We start from the raw sequence: 24,248 nt of genomic DNA, 5'->3' as shown, positions 1-24,248 counted from the left end.
AGCAATCCACCGCCGGGCGGCGGAGCGGGGGCGGGGCCTCGCGGGCAGGGGGCGGGGCCGCAGAGCCCCCCCCCCCAGCATCCCCAGCCGGGGGCCGCAGGAGCTCCGGGGGGACCCCGCGGGCAGCGCTGCGAGCGCTCGTGGGCAGCCCCCGGGGGTCGCCCGCCCCGCTCCGCCCCTCCCTCCCTGCACCCCCCGCCCCTACGCCCCCCGCGGTCGCCCCCCTGCAGCTCCCCCCTACCGGGGGGGCGCTCCCCGTGCCCCGCTGCCGGCCCCCCGCACCCCCCACCCCCCTCGCGCGTGGGAGACCCGGCAGCACCCCGCAGGCGCCCTGGGAAAAGTCCTTTATTGGCCGAGGGTTAAGGCAGCGACTGGGAAGGGGGGCGCCCGACCCCGTTCCGTGAGTCCCCCCCTCCTGAAGGTGCGGGGGGCACCTGGGGCTTCATCACCCCCACATTAAGGCCACTGGAAATACTGGGGGGGTCTGGGCCGCAGGAGAGGAGGGGCAGCCCTCGTCCCCTGCCCCCCTCCTGCTGTCCCCAGAGACACCGGCACCGTCCCCGCAGGACAGGGGGGCTCCGGCTGGTGCTCCCCCAGGAGCGGGGGTGGGGTCCCGCTGGACACTACAGGAGGGTGCAGTCCGAGTCCTTCTGCCGCTGTCTCCGCTCCACGGCTGACCGGCCACCCGGCTGCGCTCGGCCCTGCGGACAGACAGCAGGGCTGGGGCACAGGAGGCCACCCCGGGGTGCCACCCATGTGCCCCTGCAGCCCCGCAGGCTGGGGATGCAGGCGGGACACAGCCCCTGCCCTCTGCCTCACCTTCCCTCTAGGGTGGGGAAGGAGAGGTGTGAGGAAGGGGGACCCCGATACCTGTGCAGGGGCTGGGGCTGGCCGCAGCTGCTGCTGCTGCTGCTGGTACTCCTCCTGCTGCAGCTGGCGGGCCAGCTCAAGGTCACTGAGTGTGGAGGGGCCCTGTCCCTGCTGCTGCTGCAGGGACAGAGCAATCATGTAGTCCTGGGGAAAGGCAGAAAGAGGGGTTCAGTCTAGCTCAGGTGCCACAAATCCCGGTGGCAGGGGATCTGCAGCACTCCCCAGAGCTGGGAAGGAACTCTAGTCCCCTACCACCACCGTGGGCTATCCCCTACCTGGTCCACCTGCCTCTGCTCTGGGGGTGCCCCAGCAGCCGCCTCCTTGCCCAGGGCATGGCTGAGGTGGAAGTCGGTGTCACAGAAGCAGCTGTCACCATCCACGTTGTGCAGGCTCTCCCACACCACCCTCTCCTCCTGCAGGAAGCCCTGATCCGTCACCAGCAGGTAGAGGTGGCCCTGGGGAGAGGGGACATGGACAGTCAGTCTTGCCACCAAAAGGGCAAGCACCCGAGCTCAGAGCCCCGCAGGTCCTGCAAGAAGCCACACAGGTGCTGTTGCAGTGGAGCAGGGCAGGGAGCAAAGCCAGGGCACAGCCACACCTTGTGCTTTATCATGGTGCTGAAGTGGTTGTTGCGGAAGAAGACGCTCAGCTCCTCCTCCTTCACAGCAGCCGTGAGCTCACACAGCCCGTGGTATGTCAGCTGGGAGGCCGTGGACTCCAGGAACTGCTCCGCAATCAGCCCTGGAGTGACAGCGATGTCAGAGCAGAGCCGAGGCACCCCAGGGTGCCCACAGCAGGCCGAGGGCTGCCCCAGGGCCCTTACCTTCGGTCACCAGGTTGGAGTCACAGGAGTGTTTGCAGGTGATGATCTTCTCCACCAGCTGGTTGTAGCTGAGCTTGCCCACGGCCTGCACCACCTCGGGGCTCTGCAGGACAGGGCAGTGAGCCCAGGCTGCCAGGCACCTGGCCTCTCCCGCGACACCCACAGGAGCACAGGAGAGGGCAAGGGTAGGAGGATTTAAGCCAGGGAGGTGGCCACCATCTGCATGGGGAGGGAGGTGAGTGTCCTGCCCCGGCTCAGGGAGCACAGCCCCTGCTGCAGCTTCCCTTGGGGACACCAGAGCAGCCAAACCTGCATCAGCGTCCCCCAGGGAGAGCAGAGCAGCGCCACAGCCAGCTCTGGGCAAGTCTTCTCAGCCACACACAAGCCACACGCCCACCCAGCCAGGTGCCAGGACAGCCCACAGCCTCACCTGCGGGTCCACCAGCCAGCCATGGTAGAGCGGGACATTGAGGAGGTCGAAGACTATGCACTCAGGTGTGTACTCAAAGTCGGAGACACCTGTGAACCGTACGTTCACGTCCAGGCCTGTCGAGAGCTTGGGGAGGACCATCATGGTGTCGTTGACGTTCTGCAGGGGGAAACCACAGGTCCTGCCCAGGACACAGGCTGGGCACCCCGCACCCTGCCACCCAGTCCATCACCCCCTGACAGGCATGTCAAGGCAGATAAAATAACAAGAGAAATCACAGTTCCATTTTGTCAGCTGGGTGACATGTGGCACTCTACCACCCTTGCGCCCCTCGAGACCCAGCACAAAAACAAAATGGATCCGTTCCCCCATCCAACCTCGCTCCTCACCTGCTGGAAGTTCAGCTGCAGCCCTTCTGACTTCTCTTGGGGTTTGATGGATAGGATGCAGTCCCCTTCGAAAGAACAAAGGTGGCTGGTCAGTCTGGGGCACTGAGCTCTCCTCCCTGAGGTGGGGGGGCCGAGCACCCAGCCCAGCGGCGCACAGAGCCAGCAGAGATTGGATCCGCACTGGTACTCCCTTGCCCCTTGGTTCCTGCCCTCCCAACCCAACAAAGGTCTGGCCTACAGCTCCTCCTCCTCATCCACAGAGGGAACATCCCTTTGAGGGCTACGCATGGGGAGTGTGATCAGGGGAGAAGGGCAGAGGTATCAGTGGGTGGCAACGTCAGAGACGGACCCAGAGGTGGGGCAGCAGATGGGAAATGCCATCCTTTGCCAGTCCCAGGAGCCTGCAGGGCCAGCAGGGCAGCCACCACTCCCCCCAGTTGCTCTCTGCTCACCCAAATGTGCCATCAGCTCATCTGACGTGACCACCTCCTTCTGCAGGGGCAGCTTCACCTGCAAGCAAAAGAGGACAGTGATGCCTTCCCCTGCCCCTTCCCTGTGAGAGCCAGGGCTGCCACCCACTGCCCCAAACCCCCAACTCAGCAGCACAAATCAAACCAGAAGAGGCAGGAAGGGTAAGACACTTCGACCCTCCTTTGCTTTCTCAACGTATTATTTTGAAGCCTCCAGCTGGCTCCCCACACGACCCCTGAACATTCCTCCTAGCACCGCAGGGAGGAAAGGCACCCAGTGTCCCGAACCTCCAGACCCCGTGCCCGTCACCCTGCTCACCTTCCACTGCAAGAAGAGAATGTTCATGATGGCCAGGAGCGGGCAGGGCCCGTTCTCGCTCTGGGTGATGATGGGCGTCCGCTCACCCTTCCACGTGATCCACTTCACGCAGTAGAAATCCGGCTCGGGCTCCTGCTCCCGGGCAGGAGGGCAGGTGCTGGGGGGCTCACCTGCTGGCCGCGAGGCTTCCCCAGGGGACGCATCACTCTCCCCTGGGGCAGGCAGCCCCTCCTGGGAGTCCTGGACTTTGCTGTCCTCGCTCTCCTGCTGCTCTTCGGGGGCCTTCTTGTTGCTGGGGCCAAGCACATCCTCTTCCCCCGGCTGCAGCGCCTGGCCTCGCCTGCCAGCCTCCTGGCTGACAGCTGGGATGTCCTCCCCTCCACCAGCCTCCCCCGCATCATGAGGGAGCTGGCAGAGCTTGGAGCTGGGCCCCTGGCACTGGGTACCGTCCCCCGTAGTGAGGAGTATTTCCCCCTGCTCAGGCTGCAGCTCCATCCCACCAGCTCAGTGCATCCGGCGGCAATGGGCAGAGGCGCACGGGCCTGGTGCCACCTCCCAAGGCGGCAGGCTTGGCTGTGGAGCTCCCACCAGTCCCAAGGATCCCACGAGGAGGCAGGGGAAAGCTCCTGACCACGGCACCCAGTTCTGTCCAGTAATGGCTGCGGTCCAAACCTCTACTTTCTTAGGATGCAAAGCTCAGTTATTCCAAGAAAAATGTGTGTAATGAGTCCAAGTCATTCACCAAGCGTGCAGAGCTTAGATTGCTCTCTGTCACTTCACATTAATTTAAATAATCAAAAATAATGCTCATCTAAAAAGTCTCTGATAGACTCTGCACAGCAGATTAAAAAAGTCCAATTTCTTAAGAGGCTGAGTCCTTCTCCTCGAGGCTGTTTATTCTTCAGGGAGCTTCCAGCTGTTTCGTCAAGTCTGTAGCAGGCACTTTGATGTTCTTGTGGAAGTTTTGGTGCTGTTGGTTTTCTAAATGACTTTAGAAACGCTGCGGCAGCTCTTGGTCTGTCACTTATTGATCAGTGTGGAGGCAGACAGAGACAGGGCTGCCACTCCCTCCGGCTTCAAGTTCAGTTATTCACCACTGATGAAATGCAATATTCTCCCTGCTCTGCATGTGTGTGTACACGCACACTCTGGGTGATTTATACCTCTAATTTGCACTTAAAAAAATTAATGAACGCATATGTATTTTATCTGCCTCCTGTTAGCAACTAAAGAGGGGAAAAAAAACTGTTACAAACTAAGCTGTGTACTGAAACACTTAACTCACATACTTACACCAGAGTCAGTTTGCTGAAATCCCAGCCCAGACCTGTGGAACAAAGGCAGTCCCAGATAGATTTGAAAACGCGTCTTTCAAGGTCCTATCAACTTGTTTATCCAGTCCTCTCCCTGCTGGTCTCTGAGGATCGCCACAGCTCCGAATGCTTTCCCCCGCACACGCTTCTCTCCTGCCCAGAGGTTACACAAACAGAACAAGGCTGCTCCGTCCTGGCTCTGGCTTGGTCGGGGTTTTTCCACCTGCTGCTCTGCCTGTGCCCGGTTTCCTCCCACGGCCTCTCCTGCACAGGGACCAAAAAGGAAACAAGTTGGAAGAACCAGTGCATTATCCAACTGCCAATAATTCAGCTCTGCTCGGCCTCTGGAAAGCCTTGTGCCCGAGAGCATGCATTTTTTGCAGGTGGATACCCCAGCAGCCCCACTTCTCCCCCATTTCTGCGATGTCTCTCCCCAGCCCTGTCTTGCAACACCCTCGCCCCTCCCCACGGCGCCAGGGTTGCTCCAGCTGAAGCACACACCTCAGCTGAGTCACCAGATCTCATTATTCCTTAATCTTTATCCTTCTCCCTCCTTCTGCCAAACATGCAGCCCTCGCAGCTCTCATCTAAGCTCATGGCTGCAACAAAATCCGATGGGCACTGCAGAGGGACGGGCACTTTTGCAAGCACCTCTGTTCCCAAGGGGAGCCAGGTGCTCAGCCCTTCGGTGGGCTGGGGCAGGACGAACAACGGGGCTGTCCCCGGACTCTCCAAGAGGGACATGGGGAACAAATGTGAAGCAAATGAACAGGCAAGCATAGCCTGACCCACATTGCAAAGGTGCAGGCTGTGCTTGAGCAGTTTTGCCGGTGCTGCTCTGCCAAGCATGGAAAAAGCGAAGTAATCACAAATACAAAAGGCTAAGTCTCCTCACGGTGACCTGCACCACCGCGAGCTCCCAGGGGGACGCAGCGAGAACAGCAGAAGGAAACAGCAGCAGCGCTGCTCCGCTGCACGGGGCTTCGCCACCACCTCTCACAGCCTTGCCACCAAGCCCCACACAACCAGTGGGGCCGGCGACCACCACGCAGGCACCTCGCATGATGTTTGTGCACATCTGTGCCATGGAGCGGAGCCTCCTCCTGGCTCCAGGGTGTCTGGAGAGGAAACTTCCAGGGAAACAAGTGGGAGGGCAAGTTTCAGCAAGCGCTGCAGTGCTTCAGCACTGGCTCTGTGCCTCTCCCACCCACTGTCTTGGGACATCAGGAATTCAGAAGTAAAAAGCGTCCAAAGACGAGGCAAAATCCCCCAAAAGCACTGACAAACTCAAAGGCTTGGGTGCAAGTTCCTGACAATCAGGAACTCGGGTTCCAGCCACAAAAGAGCTTCTCTGAGCAAACCCTTTCTCTCAAACCTTTTTCTAGGGCTTTGCTCGCAGCCGCTATTGTAGCTACATCCCTGTGCTGTCACAGTGCGTGCTGGAAAATGCTAGGCTAAATTCACTTCCAAAACGGGGTGAGCAGACAGCAGGACGCTAGAGCCCATGGGCTCTTTCCCTAACGTGGCTCTGAGTCATCTTCCAACATAAATGAGTCCTTGGCTAACCCTCCCTGCACCACGTGCATCTCTGTCGCCAGCCTTTCCCCCTCCCAAAATCAGCCCGGATGCTGCACGAGCTTGCTGCTTTGCTTCATCACGTGCAGAGCAGCCCCCATGAAGCCACTGTCCCTGCGAGCCCATCATTCGCTTCAGCAAGTCCTAGAGCCACAGTGAGAACTGGCGTGCTGAGCTCTCCAGCCTGTGGTTCCTCTGGGTTCAGAGGCCAACGGCAGCTTTAAATAAAACAAGCTACAATCCTGTAAACTGTTGGCTCTGTAGGGAGAGGGTGGCTTCGCTGTGTTTGTACCAAAGCCATGTGATTAGATCCTGCCCTTCCCGGGTGTTATGGCAATAAACACATCCCAGCCCGGGCAGGTTTTCAACAAGCCCATCCCCTCGCCACCCCAAGCCACACAGAGCAGCTCTTGCTGCTGGAGCATGCACGGTGGCACGGCTGGGAACCCAGCTCCCCGCCAGACCCTGCACCTGGCTTGTGACTCAGTCCTCGCCTCTTTGCCCTAGTTACTGCCTCCCCCCGCTTTGAAGTACCAAGAATAATTGACCCTCTGGCCTCTGAGCCCCAAAAGCCCCAGGAAAAAAAAGCAGTCGAGCGCCGGGTGGCTTCATTACCAGGGCCTTGCTGTTCTTTTTGTGAGGCCAGAAGCAATAAAAAGGGGTTTTAGCTGCTTCCAGCCTGGCACTCCACACGGTTGCTCTTTGGTTGAAGCATCACCAAGTTCCCAGGAACAAGGGATCTTTAGGTTAACTGCCAAAAGCATGGTATGAGTTTGATCCCAGACTAATCAAAGCTGCAAGGCACTGAGGAAAAAATCCACCAGGGCTGTCTCCAGCCCCAAGGAAGGATTCGTCTTCTCTGAGACATTCCCTTCTCCATCTGTTTATGGGCCAGACCTAACCTCTCCAAGCAAGCAGGGAGGATTAGTGCAGGTAGGTCAGGGCTGTATCTAGGGATTATATGCTACCAGTCCAGCTAAAACATTTAACGGGGTCCTCCCCTGAAAAAAAAGAAGCTGCCGTGTAGTGCTGGAAGCAAGTAGTAAAAAGGCTCCTGCATCCAAAGAGCAAGGCATTCTCACTGCAAGAACTGAAGTCACACAGTCCCAAGGGATTTCATTCAGTAAAGAAAATCCAAAAGGAAGGGGAATGGCTTCACCCTGCCAAAAAACAATCACAAAAGTCAGCACTGTGAAGGTATAGTTCTGACCAGCCCTTCGCAGCCCTTCCCACCACTGGGATGGAAACTGCAAGCCCAGCTGCTGAGCCATGGCTGTCCCTGACTTACGCAAAAATGATTCACAGGTAGGAAGCAGAAAAACAGCCCTGTAAATGTGCTCATCTCCGGCTAGAGCCACAGCACAAAAACAAAGAGGAATTTAGGCCCAGAGCCAAGAAAGCACTTAAACACACGCTTAGCCCTCAACAGCTGACTGGTCTTGATCAAGGAAGAGCATGGTGCCCAAACTGAAGCACATGCTTAAGTGCTCTGCTGGAGAGAGGCCATGGAAACAGCCCGGCAGGTGCTGGTCCACACCTTCCCGCACACACACACCACTGAGGCTTCTTGTAACACACGGCAGGGAGACAGGAGGTGAAATAAGAACAAACACATGCTCCTGGTGCGGCTGCAAAGGATCACACTCAGAAACACACTGCCCAGCCCCCTTGGTGACCACAGAGCCAGCCACAGTTGTCACAGACCCACAGGAAGCCTGGGGCAGTGTCCTACCAGGCACGACGCGCCAGCAGGCAGAAAAACAGGCTCCAAAACCCTGGGGCACACTGAATCACCCCAGCCGCCCTGCGGCAGGTGAGGTACTGGGGGTTCTGGAGAGCCAGGGATGCCACCAGTCACCTGCTCCCAGGGGCAGTCGGCCCAACAGCAGCTTGAGCTCCTCCTTTTATTGCTTCTTTTCCAAAGCACCTCTGATACCTCCCCAGGAGGAAGGCTGTTGTGTCACCTGTTTGCCAGGAGAAAACCCCAGACCAAACCCACTGGTCAGACCAGCTTTCTATCACAAAATCCCTTGGGGTTTCCTGCACCACCAGTGTCCAGAACTTGCCAGTCACTCCCCAGCTCCACGGTGTGGGGCTCGCAGCCCTGGGGACGGCCACCAGGCCAGCCCCGCTCCGCACCATGCAGCTGGAGCCAATGTCTTCTCCCTGTACGACAACACCAGGCTGGAAGGCATGTCCTGTGATGGAACTGATGAGGACACTGCGTTTATCAAGCTTGGAAAAAAGGAGGTTGAGGGGCGACCTTGTTGCTCTCTACACTTTCTTGAAAAAGAGAGGATGTGGAAAGGGAGGTGCTCACTTCTTCTCCCCAGCACACTGTGTCAGGATGCATGGGAACAAAACTAGACAGAAAGGTTCAGACTGGGCCATAGGAAAAAGACATCTTTACCAAGACAGTCGCTAGATGCTGGAACAGGCTTCCTAGAGAGGTCGTTGATGCCTCCATGTTTAACAGGCAATTGGTTAACATGCTTAATGGCATATTTTATCATTGGGTTCGTCCTGAACTACTCAGTAGCTGAACTCAACGATTCTTGTAGATCGCTTCCAAGTGGAACTATTCTATTAATTAATTTCACATTACTAATTATTACATTCTACTAATACTCTATTATATCCTTTTAATCCCCGGCACTGATGAGCTTATCCAGATCACACCCCAAAATGTAGACAGCACCTCGCACGCTCCCCCAGCCCCTACCGGTACACCCCGAGACCACGCAGCACCCCCCAGCCCCTCCCAGCACCCCCACCGCCCCGGATCCCAGTCTGGTAGGGCCGGGGGCCGCCGTCCCCCCAGCCGCAGCCCCCCTCTCACCGTTTTCGCGCCGTTTTCGCGCCGTTTTCCCCCTCCTCGGCAGCGGAGCGGCGCGGCCTGCACGCTGCCGGGGCGCCTTCGGCAAGGCGGCTGCCAGGAGGGCGGACCGAGGGCGGAGGAGGACGGAGGGCGGGGGGAGGAGGGAGCGGCAGAGAAACAACCGCGGCGCGGGGCCAGGCCTCCGGCCGCCGGGGAGGGGAAGGCGGGCACGGGCCCGCAAGCAGAGCCGGGACCGGGACCGGGACCGGGACCGGGCCTAGGCTTCGAGCCTCGGGCCTAGGCCTAAGGCGGGCCCGGGAGCCCGGGGGGGCCCCCCCGCAGCCGCGTCCCCCCCGCCGCCGCGTCCCCCCCCCGCGGGGCCGCCCCGCCTGTCCCGGCAGCCCGCGCGGAGCGGCCGCCCCGCCCTCGGGGCCGTACGGGGCCGTGGTGCGGGGGGGGCGCCGGGGGGGCGCCGGGTGCTCGCGGCAGCCGTCGCTGCCATGGAGCGGTTCGTGGAGGGGCGGCGGGCGGCCCTGCAGGTAGGGGACACGCGGGGACGGGGCGGGCGCGGGGGGTGCGGGGGAGCAGGGGGGACGTGGGGGCTGGGAGGGACACGGGGGGTGCGAGGGGACGGGGGGACACGGGAGGACCGGGGCGGGCACAAGGGGTGCGCGGGGACAGGGGGACGCACGGGGACCGCGTGCAAGGGTACGGAGGTGCGGGGGGGTGCAGCCCCCCGTTCCCTTGTCGGGGGAACCGCCTCGTCCGCACGCCCCCGCCCCCAGCCCGGGTACGGCCCCAGCCCCGCCGTGCCCCACATGCCTGCACCCACGCTCGTGCATCGACCCACGGCCCCGTCCTCACTACCACGACAAGCAGGCACAGAGGTGGCTGGGATGGACCCCAGCCCAGGGTCCTCTCCTTCACCCAAGCTCAGCGGCAGAATTTGGAGGGTATCTCAGGCAAGGGCGATGCATGGAGCAGAGTTAAAGGCAAAGAACAGAGCAGAATAGAATAGAATCATTAAGGTTGGAAAAGCCCTCCGAGCTCATCTGGTCCAACCGTCCCCCTACCACCAATGGCACCCACTAAACCATGTCCCTAAGCACCACGTCCAACCTTTCCTTGAAAACCCCCAAGGACGGTGACTCCACCACCTCCCTGGACAACCCGTCCCAATGTCTGACTGCGCTTTCTGAGAAGAAATGTCTCCTCATTTCCAACGTGAACCTCCCCTGGCACAACTTGAGGCCATTCCGTCTAGTCCTGTTGATAGTTATCTGCAAGAGGCCAATTCCCAGCTCCCCACACCTTCCTTTCAGGTAGTTGTAGAGAGCAATGATGTCTCCCCTGAGTCTCCTCTTCTCCAGACTAAACAACCCCAGTGCCCTCAGCCACTCTTCACAGGACTTGGGTTCCAGGCCCTTCACCAGCTTCTCAGCCCTTCTCTAGACATGTTCCAGGGCCTCGATGTCCTTCTTGTAGTGAGGGGCCCAAAGCTGAACACAGTACTCGAGGTGTGGCCTCACCAGAGCTGAGTACAGGCAGACGATCACAGCCCCGGTCCTGCTGGCTGCACTACTCCTGACACAACCAGGATGCCGTTGGCCTTCTTGGCCACATGGGCACACTGCGGGCTCATGTTCAGGCAAGCATCGACCAACACCCCCAGATCCTTTTCCTCTGTGCAGCTTTCGAGCCACTCTGCCCCAAGCTTGTAGCACTGCTGCATGGGGTTGTTGTGGCCAAAGTGCAGGACCCGGCACCTGGCCTTGTTGAACCTCATCCTGTTGGCCTCTGCCCCTCGACCCATCCTGTCCAGGTACCTCTGCAGGGCTTTCCTACCCTCCGGCAGGTCGACACTTCCCCCCAGCTTGGTGTCATCTGCAAACTTACTGAGGGTGCCAAGCTTGGCTCACAGCTGTTTACTTCCTCAGCTTCTGCGGAATAAATGAGCAAATCTGGGTTATATCATGAATAAATGTCACCAGAGAAGGGTCTGTAGGCAGGTCGTCTCCCTAGGGTGTTTCATGCCATGCTGAGTGCCAGGGAGTGGGGACAGAGGATCTAGGGGGTGACAACAGTGTCCCTGCTGCTGCCCCAGGTAAAAAGAGGTGAAAGGGGGTGTTTTTGGGGTCAGATAGCCTCCTAAAATTCCTGCCTCTGCTCACTCAGTGAATGGAGTTGGCAGCCAGGGCTGAAAGTCCAGTCTGCCTTTCACCTTAACTTTGGTCTGGGGTTAAAATAATAAAGGTGAAGCCTCGGAATCTGTACTAAGGTACTGGGTCCTGCATCTCCCTGTGTGAACCAAGCAGCTGTGGCATCCCCATGCAGGGAGGGACCCTGTGACGTGGTTGGGTTTCTTTTCTAATTTTGCACGTGTGCCCTGGTAACATGACACTTCCAAGCCATAAACCACCCCTGACCACGTCTCTTGCCTGCTGCAGAGTCTGCTGGAAGCCAGCTGCTCCCAGCTGTAGCTGTGAGATGTTGGTTGTTGGGTGAGGCAGCAAACAGCTCTGGTGCTGAAGGTGTGCATCGAGTCAATGTCCTTCAAGAGCTTTTGGGGATATCAGAGGGGACACGTGACCCGGCAGGGCTGATGTCTCTCACCCTGGCAGGAAAACATCCAGTGCCACCAAGAGGTGCACGTGGTGATGGGCAATGAGGCCTGCGACCTGGACTCAGCCGTGTCTGCCCTGGCCCTGGCGTATTTCCTGGCAAAGGTGAGGGTGCCTGCACGCTGCTGGGTGGCCAGGGGGCTTGAGGGATGCCTCACTGGGTGCTGAACCCCTTGCAGACCTCCTCACCACCCAAAGCCGCCTTCATCCCTGTGCTGAACATCCCGCGCTCGGACTTCGCCCTCCGCACAGAGACAACATTCCTGCTGCGGGAGCAGGGCATCGCGGAAACCTCCCTCATCTTCCGTGATGAGATTGACCTGGCCAGGCTGCACCAGGCTGGGCTGCTGTCCCTGACGCTAGTTGACCACCACGTCTTGCCCAGGTGAGCACCAGGCTGGGATGCGGACACAACCCACCGCCTCATTACTCCCATGCGTGAAGGGCTTGATTTTTGGCTCAGGGTGGGTAAAACCTTTCCCCTTCCCTTCTGGGGTATTTTTATGGCAGGAGGAGAGGGGCAGGGGGGCTCTGCAGCCTCTGCTGACAGTGGTATTTGGCAGGTGCATGCCAGAGCTCTCACCATCCCCATCTCACCCACCAGCACTGACGCAGCCCTGGAGGAGGCCATAGTGGATGTGCTGGACCACCGGCCACTGGAGCGAGTGCCCAGCTGCCAGTTCACAGTGGAGCTGGTGGGCTCCTGCGCCACACTGGTGACAGAACGGATTGCTCAGGGACCCCCAGGCGTGCTGGACCGGACCACGGCTGCGCTGCTGCATGGTGAGGCCAGGCCCTGTCACCCGGCACGGGGCTCTGCTCCCATGCGCTGATGGTCTCCATCCCCCCAGGCACCATCCTGCTGGACTCTGTGAACCTGAACCCTGCGGCTGGCAAGGTGACACCCCGGGACGTGGCGTGCATCTCCCTGCTCGAGTCAAGGTTCCCCGAGCTGCCAGCCCACAATACCATCTATGAAGCCCTGCAAGCAGCCAAGTTTGATGTTTCAGGTCTGTACACGTGTCTGGGGGCTCACCAGTGCTCAATGGCGGCATGTCTGGGGATAAACAGTTCCCCTGGGGCACCAGGACACATCCAGAGGGCTCATGCTCAGCCCCTCTCACCTCCCAGAGCTGACAACAGAGCAGATGCTGCAGAAGGACCTCAAAACCCTCTCCAATGATGAACTGGTCCTCGCCATCAGTGGTATCTACATAAACCTAGAGGTGAGGCTCAGTGAGGGGAAACTGAGGCACAGGGCAGTTCAGCAGGCACAGTGGGGCAACACCAGAATCTGTCTTCCTCCAGACCTTCCTGCACCGCCCTAAATTGCTGCAGGACCTCGAAGCTTTCTGCCAGGCTCGGGGCTATGCTGGGCTGGTGGCCATGACGGTCTCCTTTAACGAGCCCTACGAGCCCACACGGCAGCTGGCAGTGTACAGCCAGCGTGAGGCCCTGCGGAGCATGGTGAGCAGAGTGGGGACCCCCAAACCCACCCACCCCTAGCAGAAGGCTCTGGTGGGAGAGGATGCATGGAGCAGAGTGTCTTCCGCACACATTTACCCCAAAGGCCCCTGATTGAGGGGAATAGGAGATCAGAGGTGCCCAGCATGCCCCAGACACCATGCTCTGCCTTCCAGGTTTGCCAGGTGCTGGAGGAGGCCACGGTGCCATGCCTGCATCTCCAGCCCCTGCCCAGCCCCTGGTCCTGTGTCAGCATCTACACCCAGGGCAACGCGCTGGCTTCACGCAAGAAAGTGCTGCCCATCCTCCGGGCTGCGCTTGGAGGGCTGGGGGCCATGGCGGGGCTGGAGGAGGACACAGCCCCGCCGCCCACCCCCATGAACAGCCTGGTGGACGAGAGCCCACTGGCACAAGCTGTGCCCCCCCTCTGCCCCCAGGCTGTGCTGGAGAGGGTCAGCCGCATGGCTGCCGAGCAGCCCCCTGACCCTGACAAGTGAGGGGTCCCCGGCACCCGCTGTGCCCGCTTGGGGTGCTACCATGGACGTTGCACCCCCAGCACTGGCGAGCTGCAGCCTCCTCCAGCTGAGCTCTGCTCGCTGCCGCAGCCCCCTCCCTGATGCCATTTGCCCCCGCTACATTGGAGTCAGTGCCGTGGGGCCCACGAGGAGTGGGGCAGCATACGGTTAACAAAGTTACTGGGGTTTTGATAGTTCTTCTCCTCCTGGCCCTTTCTGGGGCTGTGGGGGGCATGAGTGCTTGCTGAGGCCCTTGCTTGATTGCTGGGTGTGGACACAGCCAACTCAGGACTGTTATCCACAATCTGAGGATTAAATTTCCCTCTTTCCACAGCTGGCTCTTGGCTCTTCTTCAGGGCAATCCAAGGGCCCACGTACCCAGCACAGGCCTCCTGGAGGCAGAGCCCCTGTTCTTGGGCTGAGCTGGGTTAGGGGAATTCTGAAGAACATTTCGTCCCCAAAAGCCACCCCGTGTGTTGGGGACTCATGCAGCTGAGCCTCTGCATCCAGCCTGGTGGGAGGGAACCTGTCGTGCCTAGGGGTTCTGCCGGCTGCAAACACAGCTGAACCAGTCAGGGTGAGCCGCCACCACTGGAGCCATCCCACTGGGGCCACCGCTGCTGCCAAGGGCAAGCAGGTGTTCACGGGGTCCCCAGGGTCTGCCAGAAGGGTTCCAGGCCTCTTGGCAGGCAGCAGTGATAAGGGTGGCAATGGTTGGGATACGCTGGACCTGAGTGAGGAACAGCAGGATGAGAACATCCCCAGGGAAAGAGGATGGTGGGACCAGCACCCCAAAAGCCAATGCCCCTGCCTGGTGCCCCCCGCCCAGCACCCCTCACCCTATCTGGGTCCCGCCAGCAGCAGAATGGCGAGGAGATCCTGGCAGCCCGCGGACGCCCATCTTGGGCCAGCACAAGGTTTTATTTCAAAGGTGTGTTTTTCCCGGTGAGTTTTCTGTGGGGTTAAAAACTGAATCAAGCATCTGCGCTCGCTTGCAAGCACTGGGCACGCTGCAGGGCTGGAAGAGCCCGGCCCCGCACAGGAGCATCCCTGTGTCACCTGAAGCATGGTGAAGGGGAAACCCTCTGACGCCCAGCCGCAGCTCCCAGCACGTGCTCTTTAATATTTAATCCTGGCGCTATTTGAACTATATACACGTGCGCCTAGATTCAGGAGCCCGAGCCAGTCCCTCTTTCCAGGGGGAGCAGCTGGGTCAGGCCCCGTCCTGCCTCAGACAATGCCGGTTAAAGCCCGGTAGTGATGGCAGAGGCTGCCTAGGTGGTTTTCAAGCTTAAAAAATATCCTAAAAAAGAAGGAAGGCAGAGGTTTGCTGGCGGTGGCAATGCCAGCAGAAGGCTGGAGGAAACACAGGCTCTGTGGCGGTGTCAGAGCTGAGCCACTGCCTGTGAGACGCCGAAATGCTGGGGTCTTTAACGCCGTTCTGGATCTGCCCCTAAAGCAGAACCGGCCTTGCCGCCATTCCCCAGGAAAACTGAGGAACTGAGGCCAGTGCCAAGAGGGGCCCATGGGAGACACCAGTGCTGTTCAGGTTGTGGAAAAAAGGGAAGGCGGTAGGATTTGGCACATCTTGACTGCGCCTGGCAGCTCCCAGTGCGCTGCAGGTGGGTGGTGGCGTCCTTTGGGCTGCAATCCCAGCTGGGTGCGGGGTGGCCTCGCTCCCTCCCCGTGTCACCATCATCAGCCCAGTGCCTCGGGGAAGGAGGGATTTGTGGGGGACAACCCAGAGCCACCAGGACAGGCACAAGGCTTGGTCTGCATAAGTTACTGTGGGAATAAAGCGCCCGAGGTTGGCTTTTCCTCCGGTGTGGGGATCAGGCAGTTCAAGTCTGGGCTTAAATAGCCAGGAATCTGCAAAGTTCAAGAGATGTTGGGTTACAAAACTGCACAAGCAGTGGAGTGTTAATTAGCTGCTGTGCCTTGGATGGTGACAGCAGGTTGCTGTGGCCACCTGCACGCCCGGCGCCCAAAATGGCCATGTACTCACATGCTACAACACCCGGGAGCTGGTCCACTGTCGCTCCCGTCCGCCCTTGGACCTCATCTCTTGGACAGCGCCTGTCTGCAGGGATGGGGCAGAGAATTGTCACCACCGCTGCGAGACCTATCACCCACCCAGGACACACCATCACCTCCCAAGCAGAAGGCCCCTACAGACCACCCTGGAGAGCCGTGAGGTTGTGACCTCATGGGTGGGTGACAGCTCTCCGGGGTGGGCACCCCAATGGGAAGACCCACTACCCAACCATGAGACCCACCACCCAGCCACGATCCCCCCACTCCAACAACAGCACCCACTGCCCAACCCGGCATGCGGATGGCATACCATGGGCAGGCCTTCGCCCGCGGCCATGTCTCCGGAGCCAATGTGCGTCAGGTGCACGAAGTTCATGGGCTCGCCGATCATGGAGCGGTCAATCCGTCTCCTCCTCTTCTTCTGCGGGTGGATGAAGGCCATCAGTCCCCCGGCACCCCCGGCTCCGCAACACCAACCTCCCCACCCCCAGACTGCAGCTACTCACCGGCTGTGGCTTCTCCACAACGCAGCAGCCCAGCTTGTGCCAGAAGTCACTCATATTGGCGGCGCCTTCCAGCTTCCCTCCTGCAGGGGGCTGTGCCAGTGCAGAGACCCCTGAGCGCTCTCACTCCATGGGGACGGGCGGGGGGGCCCGCGGCACCTGGTCAGGGTGGCCAAGATGGCAGGGAGGTACCTGGGGGGCAACAGAGGCAGGGGGGAAGGATTTGTCCGCAAGTCACAGCTCAGTGGAGGACAGGAGATGGTGGTGTCAAGGACATGGGGTGCAGGATCAGTCCTTGGCTGACAGGTGCTGCCAAATGATGTGGCAGAGTGGGGAAACTGAGGCACGGTATGGCAAGGAGCTGCAAGTTTGGAGGGGGAAGAGCTGCAGTCCTGACAACCCCCCCCCCCCCCCCCCCAAACCAACTCTTCAACCCACAGAGCAGAGACCTACAGGCATCACAAAGGTACCTGGAGAAGCTGCCCTGTGGCCGGGACAAGATCTGTCCCCTGTTCCCCCCCCCACCACGCAGGATGCACGTGGGGATGCTGCAGCGGGGGTAGGGGGAGCTGCTGCAAATCCCAACCCCTGAGCAAGGCAGCTATAAATATCCCCAGCCCTTCCGAAAAGGGGCCGGAGGTTGAGCTCTTCCGCTTCAGCTCAAAGAGCAGACAGCGGAGCGGGGGGGGGGAACAGCACGGATAATACAGCAAACGGGCCCGGGGAGAGGGGAAGAGGGGCAAAACTGGGGGGGGGGCGGATGTGTGGGAGGGGGACACAGCCCCGCTCGGCAGGAGCACCCAGTGGTGGTGTGGACTCAGCCGAGCGGGTCCGAAGGCCGCAGGAATGAAAGCAAAGCCTGCCCTCGGGGTGTGGGCCGCCCGCCGGGAGCCCCCCGGGCCTGGAGACCTCCAGACGTGCGGGGGGCCATCCCCAGCGGGATGCCGAGACCCCGGGCAGCCGAAAGGAGGCCGCTGGAGCCTCAGCCCGCCCGAGGCCGAGCGTGCCCACGGCGGTCCCTGACGTAGGGGGAACCCCCCGGAGAACGGGGTCCCCGCGAGCAGGCTCAGCCTCCCAGCGGGGTGTCCCGGGGCCCACCCACGCAATGAGCTGCGCCCGGTCTCAGCCCGCATGGGCAAAGCTGGGTGGGGGGCACGGGGGGGTGGGAAAAGCCGCCCGGAGCCGCCCCGGGGCGCTAGGCCGGAGCCAGGCCGGCTCGCACAAGATGACTTCCCGGTTGGGAAAGCACCGCTCGGCGGCTCCTGCGTCACCGGCGGGGAGCGGAGCGGAGCCGGGCCTCCCGCGGGGCGCCGCTCCCGGCCTCCCGCAGCGGGGCGCGGGGGTGCGCCCCCACCTCTCCGGGGGGTGCCCCCGGCTCCGAGGGGCTCTGTCGGGGTGAGGGGGCCGGGCTCGGGGGCCCCCAAGATGCGGCGGCGGAACGGGGGGGATCCCCCCCGCACGGGACGGTGCCGCCCCGGGGGCAGCAGGGCCCGGTGGGGGGGCGGGGGGGCCGGGGGGGGGCCCGGCGGAGCTCCCCGCTCCACCCCCGTGCTGCGGCAGGGGGGGACCCGGGGGCCGTGCCCCAGCTCCGGTACCGGATCCGCACCCCCCCACACTCCCGCCCCCGCCGCTTTCCCGGGGCTTTTTTTTGGGGGAAGAGGGGGCTTCCGCAGGGTCTCACACCCACACAACCCCTCCCCCGGCGGGGCCGCGCGTCCCGGTAGCAGCCCCCGTTACCTGCGCTCGGTGCCGGTCCGGGGTCCCGGGGCGGTGCCGGTTACCGGAGCCCAGCTCGGAGAGGCCCGGCGGCTGCGGGACGCGGCGCTCCCCCGCCGCCCGGCACAGCACGGCCCGACCCGGCCCGGCCCAGCCCGGCGCACAGCTCCCACCCTGGACGCCGGCAGCACTGCAGGAGCCGCGGCTGCGCCGGGGGCGGGGGGGGGGCACACGAGGAACGGGGCGGGGGGAACCGGGAGGAAACCGGGAGAGCTCCGGGGGACCCTGGGGGGGGGCTTCTGGGGCTCAGCGGTGCCTCGGGGTCCCTGGAGGTCCTGCTAGGGATGGGGTGCTGGGGCTCAGCGGTGCTTGGGGCTCTGGGGATGCTGCTGGGATGTGGGGGGGGCAGGCAAGACTGGGAGTGCCCAGCAAAGCCGGGGGTCCCCCCAACGGGGCTCAGTGCTGGGGATCACCGTCAGGGCTGGGGGTCCTGGGCCTCGGTGGGTCTGGGGGCTCAGTGGGGAGCAGGTCTTGGGGTCCCGCTGCACCCCAGGGTTACGTTTGCCAGCCTTGAGCCCCCTTTTTCCATGGATGCCCCTTGAGGGAGCGAAGCCCTGGAAGCCCCCCTGGCTGGCCCAGCCACAGGCGTCAGTGCCACCACATCGCTTCCACACTGGGCTCTTCCACTTGCACAACGCCCGCTGCAGCAGCACCAAGGGCCGCAACGACCCCGCTGCCTCTGCGGCCCCCAAAGCCACATCCCACAGGGGCTGGGACTCCTGGTGCCCCCTAACTGGGTTGGAAGCAGCCCCTCCAACCCGCCCTGGACGGGGGCCAGGGTTTGGTGCAAATGGCCGCTTGCCTCCTTTTGCACACATTTCCAGCCTGCTGTCCGGTTTGGGACAAAAACCTGACATTTTTCATCTTGTGCCACGACCAGCAGCGCTGCAAAACCCTGTGTGGGACACGGGCACCCCCAGGCCCCCATCCCATGCTCACCTGTGAGCTGCCAGCCCACAGCCCTTGGTCTGGGGGTGCTGGGCACCCCCTTGCCTTGTACACAGAACCTCAGCCAGAATGGCTGGGGGCTGGCAACGGGGGCGCTGCCCCCCCCCAGGCCGTGAGCTGGTGGCCGTAGGGTGAGGCAGGCTGGGCCATGGCAGGTGGGCCATCTCCCCTCTGCACGCCCAGCGTATCCCCAGCCGCCTCCTGCGCTTCCGCCACCGCCTCCGCGTCCTCCCCTCCGCGTCTGTCTGTCTGTCCGTCCCAGCGCGGGTGGGGGCTGCTGACTCATCTGCCCACGGCCCCCCCACGGCGGGCGCTGCGAGGGGCTGCATTGCAGACCCGGGTGCGCCAGCAGACAAAAGCGACGCTGCAGTGCAGTGCGGCTGTCGGCACAAAGAGCTGCCGGCCTCCAGCCCTCCTTCCCTCTGCAGGTACGGTCAGCAGCAAAGGGCTGGGGGTGCTGGAAAGGCTCGGGTGGGGACCCTGGGATTGTTGGGGTGAACGGCGGGGATTAGGTGAAGGACAGCGCTGAGCACGGTGTGCCCACCCACCCTACTTTTCTGGGCGACACACGATGTGGGGGGCTTATCTCGCATCCATTGCCTTTTTCAGAGCAGAATTTGTAATTTTGATTGCTCTTCTGTCATCTCCCTTTGGGGCTTTAAGCCTGTTGTCCACGGTGCTGCTGTCACTGCAAAATAACGCGGGGCAGAAGGCACCCGGAGATGTTCCCATTGAGGAGGAGGCTATTTAAAACCGCTGCAGCTCGCTTTCCCCGGGGGGTGACACAGGAGCCTTTCATAGCCTCCGAGTTCGATGGGGGAGCTTAAATTTAGCAGGCAGTCCCCCCTTGCTGCAGGGCTGGGCCGGGGGGGGGGGCTGGGTTCAAGGTACGCCTGAGTCATCCTTCAGGATTCAGGGCATAAAACGGGAGCATCGGTGGGAGGAGGAGGCTCTTTCAGGTCAGACAGTCGATTTGAACCCTTTGGGGGGGTTTGGCTGTGCACCCCGAGGGTACAGCGATGCCTTCGGCTTTGTGCACAGGGAAGGGGCGAGACCCTTTTGTCAGAAAGGGGTTCTCTTGGGTCCTGGCTCCTATCCCCGCTGCTGGAGTGGATGGGGGGGGGGGGGGGCAGCCCCTCCTTGCCCCACACCAATCTGCTTTTTTTCCTGCCCCCCCCCTCCCCCTTGCCAAAGCACCCAATGTGTCAGGTGGGGGATTCCCTTGGGAATTCCTATGCTTAGGACGGGCTCCCCTCCCCATCAGGTTGATTTTGGGGTGGGATTTGGCCAACACCACAATGCCTGAGAGCGTTTGTGGCTTTGGGGCAGCCGACCCAGGGCGTTCCTCCTCCTCTCCCTCCTTTGCAGCCTGACGATGCTGGACACCATCAGCAACCAGTACGACTCCTTCATCTACTGGAGGATGCCGATCCCGCGGCTGGAGCTGGCGGAGCTGGAGGGGCTGGGGCTGGGCGAGGGGCCCCTCTACACGCCCCGCAGCGGGCTGGCCAAGCTCCCGGGGCCGCGGGAGGCAGCTGCCCAGGGCAGCTCTGCCGAGGAGGACAGCCTGCTGCCCTTCAACAGCTTCAACTTCTGGAGAGCACCCATCGCCAGCATCAGCTCCTTTGATTTCGACCTCATCTGACGTCCTCCCCTCTCCCCCCCACCCTCCTCCCTGCTAGGCATGCCAGGGTTTGGTTTTGTTGGTTCTGTATGGTGTTGTTTTTTTGTCTCTGGGTGCTTTTCAGCATTGCTATCGAATCCTCGCCTTGTGCCTCCTCACTCCACTTCTTCCTTCGGAAAGCATCGCAGCGGAGTAAGCCTGGGGCAAGCAGGAACCACTGCGTGGCTTCCAGCAGGAGCCTGGCCCTAATGCCAGGTCGTTTTTGGGGTCAGCTTTCACATGCCTCCTCCGTGGGCCCAGGTTTATTTCTCAGTGCCATCTTGAAGTGGGGGGGAAAAAAAATCACAAATCCTGAATCACTTTGGCTTTTACGCATGTTTTTTTTCCAAGATTGTTTCCTGGGAGAGCTAACATGAGAGCTCTGTCTTTTTGGTTGTGCTTTTGGGGTTTGATGTGGTTCCACGGGGCATTTTGTGAAATTGTAGTGGATCCTGATGAACTAGTGATGTGGAACATCCCAAAATTGTCTAAAGAGTTCAGGGGCAGGTGGCCAGAGGTAGCCTGAGCGCTGAAAAGGCACCAAAAAGAGGCAAATATTGGCAAAATCATGCTCTCCATTATGAAAATGGAGAGCAAGCAGAGGTGAAAAATGTAAACTCCCCTGCGCAAAGCTGTTTGATTTCTGTGCTCCAAGCTGTGAAAACCACAGGAGAGGTATTTAAAATAAAATTATTTAAAAACATACACAGTCCTGCAGACACTTAAAAACCCAGGTAGACTGGAATCGAGTTCTTTCAGTACTTTGCCATTAAATTGTTTTACGCCTTTCCTGTGAGCTGATAACTGAAACAATAACATGTAGCCTTGGACAAAACTTTTTTTTCTTTTTTTGGATGCTGGAAATTGGAAAGAATGCTAAATTAGAGGCCTATTTCTGGGTCCCCTGCACCTGGCAGAACTGTTTACATTAATATTGTGTGGGTGCAAGAGGGCTTGTAGGAACAAGTTTTCCTGTTTCCCCAGGACATTTGACTATTTTGACACCATCTCCCCCCAAAAAAATCAAACTTGAAGAAAAGCATAAGCTTAGGAAATCACCCATGAAATGAATCTGTGAAAAAGTAAGTTTATTCTTTAGGCTGGCACAAAATATTTTCTTTCAACTATCAGTCATCATCATTGATTTCTAGATTTGTGCACAGGCACACACATCCATATATATATGAGTGCAATGAAAAAGTCCTTTCAAACTGAGAATGGGAACATCCCTCTCTAAGGAGTGTGCAGCAGAACATTCACCATTGTGGGGTTGCTCCACTACCGTGGTTATTCTTTCTTCTAAATGAAATGTCAGCAAGATGTACCAGTTTCCCTCAAATACCTGGACTTTGACTAAGCCCCGTTTTCTCTCGGCAAAAGGTCTCCTCAGCCCCGCTCCAATGTGTGACCTGTGGGTGTTGGCATGGGCCAGGCTGTGAGCTGGCTAACAGCTTTTGGACACTTTGGTTTTGGACCAGGCGTTTAGGGGCACGTGTCGGTGAGCAGGAAGACATGTGGGTGCTGGCCAGGACCATCTCACAGCCCAGGCTGCTGAAACCCCGCTGTGATCGCTGCAGGGAGGGCACACCCTGGTGGAGAGGCAGGCTTGGCGGCTGTGTGCTCAGCACACCTTGAACAGGCGCCAAGAAGAGAGAGAAACCCACTAAATACAGCAAACAAACATCAAAATCACATGGCTCTCCTATACGATGATCCCAAGACCAAAACAGCAGCGAGGAGGAACTCCTGGAATTTCTCCAGGACATGGCACTGTGTCTTCAAAACCCGTAAGACTGCCTAGAAATGTGCGCTTATGTTCCCCACCGAGCTGTCCTGCTCAAGCCCACGTACTCTGTAACCATGGGGTGGATAAGCAAGTGCCTGTCTGTCCCTGATAACCCGTACTGGGGCGCTGAGTTTGAGTGAAGATGGCCGTGGTGCACAGCACAGCAGGGTCAAGTCTGGTAGCAACCAAAAGCAGGAAGCATTTCACCTCTAGCCCCGGCAGCATCCACGCTGTACGAAGCGAGTCTGGTGCAGCAACCGGCTCCCACGCGAGACCTGGCGTTTGTGTCCAGCCTTCTGTAATGCCTAATTTGTGTCTTACATCCATCTGAAAGAAATATAATCAAATAAAAAGTACAAGACAGGTAACACCTGATTTGCCTTCACAAGCTGATGTTTTCTGACCTCTACCTGCTGTACTCACCCACCACTTGCCCTTGATTACCCCCATGGAAGTATATTTTGTTTTGTTTTTCAGTATTTCAAAGTGCCCTGGTTTACCCAAGGCCCCAGACTGTAAACAGTTGCTGTACCTGGCAATCTGTCACTGCTGCTTTACTATGCTGCCTTTAACAACTGTTAATAAAGGCTGAATGTCCTCTTGTGTGAGTGTTGCATCAGGGTTTGATCCTTTCCAATCCAGCAGTTCATGGCAGGAACCAAGCGGGGCATTTTCAGACACGGTGCTTTTGCTGTGCCTTTAAATGCCTGGCATTCCTTAGCCTCTCAGAACAAAAGATTTTAGCTTTTTCTACAGCTCTACATAAAATCATCTTTCTTTTCTCTGTTTCACAGAAATGGGGAAACATAAAGCATCTTTGCAAATGCTGTGGATTGCTTGCCCCATCCTGGCTGTTATTTGGGGAGTTTAAGTGCAGAAAATATAAATTTGGGGAGTTTAAGTGCAGAAAATATAAATTTGTAACCTAATGGATTACTTTAATTTTACCCTGGACTCCAGTCTCTCTCTTTTCACATTTGAGCAGCTCCACTGGTTTGTTCCCATCGATGCCCTCTGTTCCTTAAGGCTTTTTCCTCCTGAAGTCTTTTTAATTCATTACATTTCCAGATCACCTCCAGTATTCAGACACTTAAACTGTAAATCATTAATTCAGGTAAAACATAACATTTTGCTAAATCTGGAAACATAGACAGGAACAGACACAAGTGCAAAGTAGATGAAAAATGCTGCTTAGTGTGGATGGGAATGCTGAGCCTTGCACAAAACACCAGGCAGGGAGAATGGGGACGTACAGCTGGGTAAATGTTGATAGGGACAGCTTTGAACTGGCTGATTATAGTGGTAAAAATTCATTCCGCCTCCTCTATAGACCAAACCCCCTTTAGTTCCTGGCTGCCTGAGCCTGCAGCCAGGCAGGGCTGTGTCACGGCCGGGCTGGTGACAGCCATACCAGAATAAGCTCCAGCCAGCCATCGCCCTGCTGAGAGGGGCACAGCTCCTGGGCCTTGCACCAGCTGGCAATCTGTCCCCATCGATAACTTTCTTTTCCTTTTATTACCACACTTTGAAAAGAGATGAGTTTTTGCCTCTCCTGGCGTTCACAAATGGCACATGCAACACACATTTTGTTTGGGTGCAATGCGGTTGCCTCTTGCAGGAAGCACATGTGTGATGTTCTCGTTATTATTTAAACATTGTCATTCCCACACTTTGCTGTGGCACAGCAGAGAAACATTCCCTTGGGAGCGGCCGCCCCTGCCCATCCTCTGCACAGGCCTGACAAAGCAGCCCCCCCCCCCGCCCCCCGAGGTGTGGGGTGGCCCTGGTTAAAAGGAGTAAGTCATCAGGGGAGGTTTAGGCTGGATATTAGGAAAAACTTCTTTACTGAAAGGGTTGGTAGGCATTAGAACCGTCGGCCCAGGGAAGTGGTCGAGTCACCATCCCTGGAGGTATTTAAAAGACGTTTAGAC

The 24,248-nt window shown here is 59.2% G+C and overlaps 4 protein-coding genes across 5 annotated transcripts; 2 read left to right on the top strand and 2 right to left on the bottom strand.

Annotated features, from left to right (window-relative positions):
- Positions 1 to 329: 329 nt before the first annotated feature.
- On the bottom strand, positions 330 to 9,367 carry MINDY1 (MINDY lysine 48 deubiquitinase 1). The gene is made up of 10 exons (XM_035570637.2): positions 9,029 to 9,367; positions 3,302 to 4,878; positions 2,965 to 3,022; positions 2,513 to 2,577; positions 2,124 to 2,282; positions 1,694 to 1,796; positions 1,469 to 1,611; positions 1,146 to 1,325; positions 871 to 1,014; positions 330 to 701 (listed from the first exon to the last, which is right to left on the bottom strand). The coding sequence occupies exons 2-10, from the start codon at positions 3,794 to 3,796 to the stop codon at positions 624 to 626; spliced, it is 1,425 nt and encodes a 474-aa protein (XP_035426530.1). The 5' UTR covers positions 3,797 to 4,878; positions 9,029 to 9,367; the 3' UTR covers positions 330 to 623.
- A 37-nt stretch (positions 9,368 to 9,404) lies between these two features.
- Positions 9,405 to 13,938, top strand: PRUNE1 (prune exopolyphosphatase 1). 2 transcript variants are annotated; one of them, XM_035570638.2, is made up of 8 exons: positions 9,406 to 9,546; positions 11,629 to 11,733; positions 11,808 to 12,013; positions 12,233 to 12,411; positions 12,480 to 12,638; positions 12,760 to 12,854; positions 12,937 to 13,095; positions 13,269 to 13,938. In XM_035570638.2, the coding sequence occupies exons 1-8, from the start codon at positions 9,508 to 9,510 to the stop codon at positions 13,587 to 13,589; spliced, it is 1,263 nt and encodes a 420-aa protein (XP_035426531.1). In that variant the 5' UTR covers positions 9,406 to 9,507; the 3' UTR covers positions 13,590 to 13,938. The 2 variants fall into 2 exon arrangements, with proteins under 2 accessions (XP_035426533.1, XP_035426531.1); XM_035570640.2 differs by lacking the exon at positions 12,937 to 13,095 and having other exon boundaries at positions 9,405 to 9,546.
- Positions 13,939 to 14,509: 571 nt separating this feature from the next.
- On the bottom strand, positions 14,510 to 18,048 carry CDC42SE1 (CDC42 small effector 1). Its single transcript, XM_035570642.2, has 5 exons — positions 17,882 to 18,048; positions 16,148 to 16,336; positions 15,952 to 16,062; positions 15,613 to 15,687; positions 14,510 to 15,476 (listed from the first exon to the last, which is right to left on the bottom strand). Exons 2-4 carry the CDS (start codon positions 16,199 to 16,201, stop codon positions 15,616 to 15,618), a joined length of 237 nt encoding a protein of 78 aa, XP_035426535.1. The 5' UTR covers positions 16,202 to 16,336; positions 17,882 to 18,048; the 3' UTR covers positions 14,510 to 15,476; positions 15,613 to 15,615.
- Positions 18,049 to 19,085: 1,037 nt separating this feature from the next.
- Positions 19,086 to 22,925, top strand: MLLT11 (MLLT11 transcription factor 7 cofactor). Its single transcript, XM_035570734.2, has 2 exons — positions 19,086 to 19,296; positions 20,237 to 22,925. The coding sequence occupies exon 2, from the start codon at positions 20,244 to 20,246 to the stop codon at positions 20,511 to 20,513; it is 270 nt and encodes an 89-aa protein (XP_035426627.1). The 5' UTR covers positions 19,086 to 19,296; positions 20,237 to 20,243; the 3' UTR covers positions 20,514 to 22,925.
- The last annotated feature ends 1,323 nt before the right edge of the window (positions 22,926 to 24,248 follow it).

The sequence above is a fragment of the Cygnus atratus genome, chromosome 28 (assembly GCF_013377495.2).
Source record: "Cygnus atratus isolate AKBS03 ecotype Queensland, Australia chromosome 28, CAtr_DNAZoo_HiC_assembly, whole genome shotgun sequence".
In the NCBI taxonomy this organism is placed as follows: domain Eukaryota; kingdom Metazoa; phylum Chordata; class Aves; order Anseriformes; family Anatidae; genus Cygnus; species Cygnus atratus.
The sequence above is the reverse complement of the archived record's forward strand: the minus strand, read 5'-3'. Positions and strand labels throughout refer to the sequence as shown.